The following is an 11,482-nucleotide window of genomic DNA, read 5'->3' on the forward strand; positions in this document are numbered from 1 at the left end:
CGCTGCGCGAAAGATAATTACAAGCACGCGAGTATACGCGAACTAATCTTTCCCATAAACGAGTATACGATCGTTAATAGTTACGCTTAAGATGTCCCTTCTAAACTCGATTTATACGAATACTCTTTCGAAGTATCACTGGGAAGCACCCATGGGAAAGAACCTCGAGCTGAGTTTGCTCGTCCTTATATACCCGAGCTGGCTGTGTCTTCCCACTACCTCGGCTTGAGCCAATGAGCAGCCAGTTCTATTCTGTCGCTATCTCTCTTGCACGCAGTGGACAGGTTTCTCGGAACCTTCTCGCGAAGTAAACAAGATATCAAGTTACGTCAAAGGCAACTGCCGACGTTCAGAATGACGCAATAACAATTTAATTATGCGACTGCGTGTTTTCGGATTTTCCCTTTTGCAAATAATAAATTTATATGCAAAATTTATATAATAATATGATGAATCCCGTTTTATCATTCGCTCGTTACGCAATATCACGCACTCTTTACATAAATACGGATTTTCCCTGCTCATTAACATTTTTCAATTAATGTCGCGTAATCATTCATCCCATTTATTTTCAGGTACATTTATTATCAACAGGACTCATCCGGTAAGTATCCAGGTAAGTATATTATGTTAAACAATCAATTTCCCTTTTTTCAGGAATCGATGTATAATCAACGCAGAACGCTTTGAGCGTTTGCAAAATGCATTCAAGGCACTTGTATCAATATCTCATTAAAGGATATGCACCTTAAATCAAGATAATCCATCTATCTCTATTTTTCATATAACTGACCTATGTCAATGAAATCTTCATATATATATTTTTATGCACTTTTGACTAGATGAACATTTTTCTTTATTTATTACAAGATTTTCTGTGCGTTTAAATATATATATTTATCGATATTTACGAGTCTCGTTAATTTTGTCAAAATCAATACAATTGCTTTGATTTGACTAAATGAGGATTTTCCTAGTTCCTCTTACGGTAAGTGAATAGATTTCGACCTTAAAGTCGGTAAATCACGCGAATTACAAAAGTTCGTCATTACAGATCGACTTTTGCAATCTTGACAAAATCAATGTTTTTTCAGCATGGACGTCTTTATTCAGTCCCTACGAATGATATTATAACGTCAAAAGTCTAAAAATTCATTTATTTAAACAATTGACCAAAAAGTGTCAACTTTTGAAATAATGCAAAATTTGAGAAAAGCACCTCAGATTATTGTTATTTGGGATCAATATAACCCATTTCTATGATTAAAGTTTCATCATTAGGCTTATTCTCGATTTTTGCAAATTTTTGCAACATTGTGAAATATTAATAATTATTGAAATATTATTGCATGGCTCGCTTCTGGGAGTCACTACGAACATTTTAAGACTAATAAAAAGTCATTCGGACTGTAAACAAAGAAGTTGCCCCAAAGGGGTAAAAATCTTATCTATTGCAAAATTCAATAATTTTATCGCATGGGTAGTCTCTGTAGATGATAACAAGACGTTTGAAACTATTCGCAATCGATTCGCATCATTAATGACGAATCTCACCGAAACTGGTGATTTTTTGTTCTAATTATATTTTCTCACTTTTGACATCATAAATGGTCTATTTAAGTCAAAACGAAACGTTTGAGACCTTAAACATCTAAATCGGATGATAATTGAAGAGTTAGGCCCGAAGGTATCAAATTTTGAAATACGGTGTATTTTCGCAATTAAACCATATAGGCTTGTTCTGTGGGCCACTAGAAAGTGTTCTAACATAATAATATGCAAATCGGATCATAATTATAGATTTTTATCAAAAGTGGTTAAAATGTCAATTACGCGTATTTATCTCGAATAAAACGCATGTACGTGTTCTACAAGACCTTTTAAAGTTAAATCGGTCGTCGTTAAATGATTTTCAATCATAAATCAAAAGTTTGATTCTTTATGACTCTAAGTCACTAAAATGGATATTTAATAGTAATCTTAGCCATCTGGCTTATCAATATAAAATATATATGCACTCGGGCATGTTCTTACTTACTATACTATCGCTGTATATCTTACGCTAAAATATATCTGGCTCGTTTGGAAGAGTCGTCAATGTTAATAGTATGTAATATAAGATAATCAATATAAGAAATATATCAATCAATTCAAGCAACATGGCTTGTGTCACATTTGCTCGTTAGGCAGAGCTACGTTAATATTTAGGTCTCTATAACCCTTTTCATTACTTGTTAAAATAATATGCGTTAATAAAATCAAGTTAATCAATAACGTTAATGCTATGATTATATAAACGATAAGAAACTCATTACAGATCTCGCTTTGATCCATCGTTATTAATAATAATATCTTTGTCTCTTTTCAGGCTCTGGACCAACCTTTATTCACGCTGTGAATCGGCTGTCTCTGCGTCATCGCTCTGGATCTGCTGGCTAGGCTGGATCAGCTGTTCCAACGTCTCCTCGCGGTCGCTGTCATCCAATGGAATAGTAATGTCAACGTCTGAGCTGACGTTTTCTTTATCGCTCTCGGGATTATGTTCAGGAATAGGAGTGGATGTACGTATACGAGGGTCGGATATTTTCCTCTCGGCCTTCGTTCGCATCGTCTCCCTTGCTGGATCGTCCTCCCGCTTGGCAGACATCTGAATTGATGTTGCGCTCGTTATTTTTCGATCGAGTGGTGTCAAGGAGGCCGACTGGCCTTTGGGCGTCGGTCTCAAGGTTTGGGTACGTTCCTCGTAAAAACAAAACGCCTTGTAAACCCCATGGGGATATGCAATAAATATACATACATACATACATAAAGAGCGTTCCTTCTGGTACAAAATTGCTTAAGGAAATTTTGCTGTACGTCGCTTAGTTTTGCTCCCAGGAAAGGAAAAGTAACGCGAAGACAAATTTTTAAATTTAAAAATGTTGGGGTAAACTCGACACTTTGCCTGATCGACACAATTTGATCTGGAACTTATTTTTTATTGTCTGAAATTAAATATACATTTGTTTATCGTGTATTTAGAAAGTACAAAAATTTGGAATTAAGTAAAACAATCATTGGAAATAATGAGAACAAAAATTGTTGAACATTCAATTATTTTCATCTAAACTCATGTCTGAAAAACAATTTATGCAAGTAAATTTGCGATTACACGTGTGCACACATTTGTCATGGGCTATATAGCTGCTGCATCACAAGCATCGTTTATTATTGGGAGCCAATAAAACAGCGTGTCGACTTTGCCCCAAACGTCGTTTTTTACTTTTGTTACTCCAAAAATATAAAAATTTTGAAAATATGCAAAAACTATTATCGGATTCGTATAAAGCATCGAATTTCCCATCAAAATCACTTACCGGTAGATTCGCAAAAGTAAAGCTCGATGAAACAGTAGACATTTTCGAGAGATCAGAAAAATTACTTTTCACTATCAAAAACGCTTATGTCGCGTTAAAAATTACACTATAACTCAGAATGTTACCAAATTCCGTTGATAATACTGGCACATAAAGACGCATTTACAGTAGGAAAGGCAAGTTTTTACGATAGATTTAAATTGGCAAAAAGCCCAGTGTCAAGTTTGCCCCGTTGTCGGGTTAGCCCCGGTCTCCCCTATAACAGATATTAGTATAACAGATATTAGTTGCAATAAAGTTTTATTACAATAAAAAAAAGTGTGCAAGTAGAAACTTGTACATTGCTTCTTCATAGTTTTTAAGTGTGTAAGTAGAAACCTGCACATTGCTTCCTCTATGAGGGAGCCAAATTAATAAATATCTACTAATAATTATGCATAAAAATACAGGTTTTCTCATAGAGGAAGCAATGTGCAGGTTTGTACTTGCACACTTGAAAACTATGAGGAAGCAATGTGCAAGTTTCTACTTGCACACTTTTTTACTGTGATATCTCATACTTTCATTCGTGAGTTTTCATTATTCCTGAGTGTTTTTGTTTTTAATAATTTTACAGACGTGCATGATTGCTACGTCAAAATTAAGTTAACCGTATAAGTAATTAAGTGTGGGAAGTAGAGAAAGAGAGCTATCGTCAGTATTGTCCACGTTATTCAGCACTTAACCCAAAACTTCGTCTTCGTTGACATTCTACAAAAGTACGCATGCATAACACACTATTCTTTATTTCTTTAAATATTGTTATATCCATTTAACATTGATCCTTCACTAATAACATTATCTATAGTATTGAATATTTTTATTGTGTTCTATCACTGAAAAGATAAACACGAATTTTTCAATTTTACATTTCACAGTGTCTCGTCCCAAAAGCGACATTTGGAGGTTCTTCATAAAATCTACTGAAGGCGGAATATGTTCAAATTGCACGAAGACTATAAAAACTGCAGGAAACACCACGAATTTACGTTTTCATCTTAAACGCTTACATCCTGAGATTTTTAACACGCAGTTTCAGAAGGAGAATATCGCTCCTGGAGAGAAAGTAGCATCAAAAAGAAGAAAAAATAATATGGTAGTATAACACGTTTTGTATAACAGATGATTCAAGTTTTGACATATCATGCACAATGATGTGTTTTGGTAGAATTAGAGAGCCTCTAGGAGAGACTGGAGAGAGAGGCGCCAACGGATTGATGTGACCAGCTCTCCATAATTGGCTGGCAACAATATGTAGTAAAATGTAGTAAGACATTGCGAGATTGCGACGCCAATGCAGAAGAGCACAGAAGAGGTTTAACCTCTCCTCACCTCGCAATGTCCACTACATATTGTTGCCAGCCAATCACGGAGGGCTGGTCACATGATGACCTGTTGGCGCCTCTCTCTCCTAGAGACTCTTTAGGTAGAATCAGATCAATTCCCCCTTTAATAGTAGAATTACTATTACATTTATCAATCAAATAGAAATTTTAACTATATTTTTTATTACGTTGATATTAGTCTCAAGACTCTGAAAAACATACCGAAACGGACGACGAGCTCGAGATCGTAGATGATCCTGATTCTCAAACGACTCGAACATCATCGACAGTATCGACCACATCAATGTATTCAGAGGCATCAAGATCTTCCTTTGTTCCAACAAAGACGAAGCAACCTAGGATTGACATGGCTTTCCAGAAACAGAAATTATTTATGGGTATGTAGTTTTTATTAGTAAATTTTTTAAGGATGTTTAAAATATTTATTATTTATTATTACCCAGTAAAAACAGCAAAATTCAGTATTATTTGTGTAAACATATTTTAAGGTATTCCTTTCATGACACCAAAGTCTTAAGAATTAACTGATTTTTTGGTACGAGAAAGTTAAAATGCATATTTTTACGCCAGAAAAAAATTAAATTACATTACCGAACATATAAAGAAGAATTATGACTTTGAAAATTCGATATTTTATATGTGACGTTATAGAAAAAGTCTATTTTCTACATTTCAATACAATAATTTGTTTATCAAATATGTTAAGATATTAAATATTAACTGCGCTACATATTCGCTAAACTCTATACTTTCGATAGTGCCGATAAAAATACAGAGTCACCGAATATTTAAACAAAATATTTATGTTAAAAGTTGACTTGAAATGTGGTTTATAGATGAATATTTTTAATGGCGACTTTCCAGGAATTATTTGGCAGCGCTGCAAGCTGTGCGCTCATGTCACACTTCAGTTTATCACGTATGGTTTATTATCTACTATTTATTATGTTTTAAAAAAGAAAAATAATCCAAAAATATATATCGCATAAAAAGTATAAATAAAATATATAAATATAAACAAAAATACAAATATAAAAATATAAATATAAAGATAAAGATGAATATATAAATATAAAAATATAAATCAAAATTTTAATTTAAAAAAAATTAGCAGTTAGGTAAAACATAGATACGCATAAATAATTTATTTTACATAACAGGTTATAGTTTATATTTCTTATCACTCATCATTATTATAAAATCTCTCTTTGATAAAAAGAAAATGTCACAATATTTTTTGATTAATGAAATTGACACTTACATTGACACTTTTGTTATCAACTTCACATTTTACAATCGGCGCCCTGAAAAGCGCAGCGTTGCCATATTGTTCTGACAGTAAAATTTACCGAAAAATGAAAAATTTCTAAATACACATAATATTTTCACTTTTTTCTTATAATTAAACATAATAATCAATTATAACTTGATTTTATATAAGTTTAATGCAATATACAAGAGTTTGCTGAGGCCCTGCTTAAGCGCCTACAAAATACGCTCCTCCGTGAAAGGAATACCTTAATTCATCGATTAATTGTTATATATGTATATGGGATTTCGTAACCATTTTTTTCATCTTAAATGACAGTTGATACACCTTGTAAAACAAAAGATGAAATGATGTCGAAGGATGAAAGCGACAGTATTCCATTATTGGAGTTAGATGATATTTTAAGTCCTATTAAATTGAACGATACCGACGAAAATAAACAGCCAAGTCCATCGATGCTCTTTACAAAAATTACACCATCTCTAAAGAAGGGACTGATGATGAGACAATCTCGACTTACATCTTATACAGTCGAGAATAATGAAAAGATGATGTCCTCAAGTATAGAGGCAGCTAATATATTGCATAGTGATGAAGATGAAGTGATAGAAGCCAGTCCTATGCAAAGAAGTGTTGCATCTAAAGTAAAAAATTGTTTAAAACTCAAGAGGAAAATTCCTGCAAAACGTTTGGATTTTTCATTATGTCAAATGGAAAATAAATTAAAGGATAAAGTTAACGTAAGTTCTAAGAAAGGACATCTAAGAAAGGACATTTCAGAGCATCAGCTTAACATGCGATGTAAAGCTGACAGAGCAAAGTTAAACGGCTGGGATTGCTGGGAATGCAGAGATGTAAGAACAATATTAACAATATAGTTATGGGATATAAATAAATAAATATAAATAAATAAATAAATATAAATAAATAAATAAATATAAATAAAAAATATAAATAAAATAAATATAAATATAAATAAAATAAATATAAGTATAAATAAGTAAATATATTTTTCTCATAAAAAAGTAATTATAATATTTCATTTTTAGTATTATAAAAGTTTGTCATTATCGAAAGAAGAAGAACAAAAACGAAAGAATCAATGCTCGCGACATCGATACAAATATGAGCGACCAAATACACCAGACGGTATAATATTTTATTTTATTATCACTTTTTATGTTACATAATATAAATAATAAATTTTTTAAGGCTTTTGGGATGCGGAGTTTCCTGAGACAGACAGCATTGACAGACTATTTGGTTTTTAAAGCTTCATTGCGACTCATGGTACAGAAACATTGACTAAATTGTTTTCACTGGGTACATTAAATATAGACATTTTTATTTTTATTCTACTTATCTAAGCGTATATTCACCATAGAGGATATTTTTTTGCAATACACTTCAATTTTAATCTCACCTTTTAATTAGTTGCGTTTGATTCTAAATATCAAAGCAAACTACGTTTCTCTTCTATTTCTCTTCTAGATGGGGGATCGAAGGCTTCTGATATTACTAATAAACTGTTATATATGATCGCAAAGGATAACTTACCATTCTCTACGGTGGAAAAAGAAGGCTTCCAAAAATTCATGCAAACCGTCTCACCATTGTACAAAATCCCTTGTAGGAAAACAATAACGGCTCTTATGGAGGGAAAGTATGAGTTTTTATCAGACATGATTAAAGTCCCCCGCCACGATCACCCGCCCCGACGAACAACCGCGAACGCAATCCTCCAACTCTGCCAACAGCTGCTCGTATTGGGGGCGGGTCCAGCTGGGAGGGGCATACACCGCCACCACGGAGATGGGCCCGCAGTCGACCGCGACATAACCCATGCCGACCTTTCTCGTCGTGCACGATGGCGATGTCTCCGTCGCCCTCCATGTTATCGCGACGGAGCCCCCGCGATCCCCCACCCAGTTTCCTCGGGGGACGCAGTAAGGCTCCGCCGCGATTCCCAAGCCACCCTATACTTTACTCCTGTAAAAGGATTTTGCGATCTATGAAGCCGTTTCAAAGAACGAGCTTTGACAGATATGTCGTACAGATGCCTCGTTAGGCATTTTTACATTTTTTTCAATTATTACTAATTTTTTTATATTCCCACTCTTTATTAGTACCTATACTTTACTCCTGTAAAAGGATTTTGCGATCTATGAAGCCGTTTCAAAGAACGAGTTTAGACAGATATGTCGTTGAGTTCATCTTATCAACACTCTGCGTTGATTGGTTGGTTCTAAAAGTAAGAGCCAATCACGTTCGACTGCTACTCAGCGGCTTGGTCTGCTGAACGCGCCCAATGCCTAACGAGGCATCTGTACGACATATCTGTCAAAGCTCGTTCTTTGAAACGGCTTCATAGATCGCAAAATCCTTTTACAGGAGTAAAGTATAGGTACTAATGAAGAGTGGGAATATAAAAAAATTAGTGATAATTGAAAAAAATGTAAAAATGCCTAACGAGGCATCTGTACGACATATCTGTCAAAGCTCGTTCTTTGAAACGGCTTCATAGATCGCAAAATCCTTTTACAGGAGTAAAGTATAGGTACTAATGAAGAGTGGGAATATAAAAAAATTAGTGATAATTGAAAAAAATGTAAAAATGCCTAACGAGGCATCTGTACGACATATCTGTCAAAGCTCGTTCTTTGAAACGGCTTCATAGATCGCAAAATCCTTTTACAGGAGTAAAGTATAGGTACTAATAAAGAGTGGGAATATAAAAAAATTAGTGATAATTGAAAAAAATTTTAAAATGCCTAATAACAAGGCATCTGTACCACATATCTTTCAAAGCTCGTTCTTTGAAACGGCTTCATAGATCGCAAAATCCTTTTACAGGAGTAAAGTTTAGGTACTAATGAAGGGTGGGATTGTAAAATAATTAGTAATAATTGAAAAAGATGTAAAAATGCCTAACGAGATATTTGTACCACATGGGCCCGATTCTCTAACGAGAAACGTATGCGCACACACTGCTCTAACAGAAAGGCTGCAAATTGATTGGCTATCGCACAATTTTTAGCCAATAAGCTTGCAGCTTTTCTGTTAGAGCAGAGTTTACGCATACGTTTGTAGATAGAGAATCAGGCCCCATATCTGTCAAAGCTCGTTCTTTGAAACGGCTTCATAGATCGCAAAATCCTTTTACAGGAGTAAAGTTTAGGTACTAATGAAGGGTAGGATTGTAAAATAATTAATAATAATTGAAACAAATGTAAAAATGCCTAACGAGATATCTGTACCACATATCTTTCAAAGCTCGTTCTTTAAAACGGCTTCATAGATCGCAAAATCCTTTTACAGGAGTAAAGTTTAGGTACTAATAAAGGGTGGGATTGTAAAATAATTAGTAATAATTGAAAAAAATGTAAAAATGCCTAACGAGATATCTGTACGACATATTTGTCAAAGCTCGTTCTTTGAAACGGCTTCATAGATCGCAAAATCCTTTTACAGGAGTAAAGTTTAGGTACTAATGAAGGGTGGGATTGTAAAATAATTAGTAATAATTGAAACAAATGTAAAAATGCCTAACGAGATATCTGTACCACATATCTTTCAAAGCTCGTTCTTTGAAACGGCTTCATTGATCGCAAAATCCTTTTACAGGAGTAAAGTTTAGGTACTAATAAAGGGTGGGATTGTAAAATAATTAGTAATAATTGAAAAAAATGTAAAAATGCCTAACGAGATATCTGTATCATATATCTGTCCTGGTTCGATTGCTGTGTAGGAACCAGACAATGTAGCCAACCCCGAAACTGCCCACAGCTGCGTGCGCCATCGCGCCGTCTCTCGCAAGATCCGTGAACTACTGCTGTGACATGATTGCTGCTCTGCGTGAATATTTTTGTGAAAAATATACACGATCGTTTCAATGCTCTCATTTTTATTCCAGGCTTTCAATCTCAATTTCAAATGTACGTTATTGTTTGTGCACGTCTTCTGAAGGGTGGGAAAGTTTAATTTCGTACATATTACGTATACAACTGTTTATATTAGAAAATAAGGTTATGAGGTGACAGCATTTAAAAATTTTTTTCAATTATTACTAATTATTTGACAATCGCACCCTTCATTAGTACCTCTACTTTACTCCTGTAAAAGGATTTTGCGATCTATAAAGCCGTTTCAAAGAACAAGCGTTGACTGTAATTGTCGGTAATTTGAGTCACTTTAGCATCCCCTTAACTATGCTATACTCTATGCCCCGTCGCGTCTCGGTTTTTTCGTCGCGTCGCCCCTCTACTCCCACTAACGTTCGTGCCTTGCCGCGCTCTGCCGCACGCGGCTCTTTTCCCCACCGCGTCACCCCTCTACTCTCACCGTCGTTCGTGCCTAACCCGCCTCTGTGACTTGCCACTTTTCTACCCTCCGTTCTCCTTTACCTGCTACTCCTCCACTCACCCCCTTCGCTTCCTGCTTCTCTTGCCTCCACTCCTTCTCGCTCCGCCACTTTCTCCCTCCTCCACTTCCTTTACCACTCACTTTTATACACTTTCCTCGCTGGCTCTTTCGCACCTGTCAACTCTGTTGCTCCGGAAACGGAAGTCCTCTATATGTATTATGTATATTTACGCTATAAAATAATTATATCATTAATACTATTAAATAATTAATAAGTACAAAACAAATTAACGATGGAGGATTTATACGCTATAAAATAAAACTCATATCATTAATATCACTAAATAATTAGTAAGTTCAAAACAAATAAACAAGGAAACATTTTTACGCTATAAAATAAAAAATCTTTTATCATGAACATCATTAAATAATTAGTAAGTTCAAAACAAATAAACAAGGAAACATTTTTACGCTATAAAATAAAAAATCTTTTATCATAAACACCATTAAATAATTAGTAAGTTTAAAACAAATAAACAAGGAAACATTTTTACGCTATAAAATAAAAAATCTTTTATCATGAACATTATTAAATAATTAGTAAGTTCAAAACAAATAAACAAGGAAACATTTTTACGCTATAAAATAAAAAATCCCATTCGGTTTCATTTATTGATGAAGTTGTTGTTGCAAGAAAGAATAGAAATGAGACACTCCATCTGGCTCTCTTCAGGTACTTTGCTTAATCCGAAAGCTATGCTACCCATCATATTTTGGATTACAGGAGTCGAATTTCCATCTATGGGCAGTTGTTGTGATGCCGCTGGCATTGGATTTTTCAGTGCAGTCTGTAATGTACTGGCTAACGAGGACATATTTTTAGAAGATTCCATTATCACTGAATCAATTTCATCATTTCGAGCTGTTCCTCTCGTCTTCTCTTCTTCACAATATCAGCTACTGGCGTCTGTTTCTGTGGAGTAATGGCAGAGGCCATAGCTTTCAATGCACTCGTGGATGCATTGTCCTTTACTGCAGAATTCTCTACAGAGGATAGCTTTTCATCTTCAATAGTGGATCCTGTAGTCAATTCTGAACCTGTATTAATT

General features: G+C 34.5%; 1 protein-coding gene across 1 annotated transcript; it reads left to right on the top strand.

The window, feature by feature from the left end:
• The first annotated feature begins 4,689 nt into the window (after positions 1-4,689).
• On the top strand, positions 4,690-7,282 carry LOC139782634 (uncharacterized). Its single transcript, XM_071721648.1, has 5 exons — positions 4,690-4,710; positions 4,920-5,118; positions 6,330-6,865; positions 7,061-7,160; positions 7,224-7,282. The coding sequence occupies exons 1-5, from the start codon at positions 4,690-4,692 to the stop codon at positions 7,280-7,282; spliced, it is 915 nt and encodes a 304-aa protein (XP_071577749.1).
• Positions 7,283-11,482: the final 4,200 nt, after the last annotated feature.

This window comes from Temnothorax nylanderi, unplaced genomic scaffold (assembly GCF_030848795.1).
Source record: "Temnothorax nylanderi isolate EJ_2023f unplaced genomic scaffold, tnyl_v1.0 TNYL_tig0431_pilon, whole genome shotgun sequence".
NCBI classification, from domain to species: Eukaryota; Metazoa; Arthropoda; class Insecta; order Hymenoptera; family Formicidae; genus Temnothorax; species Temnothorax nylanderi.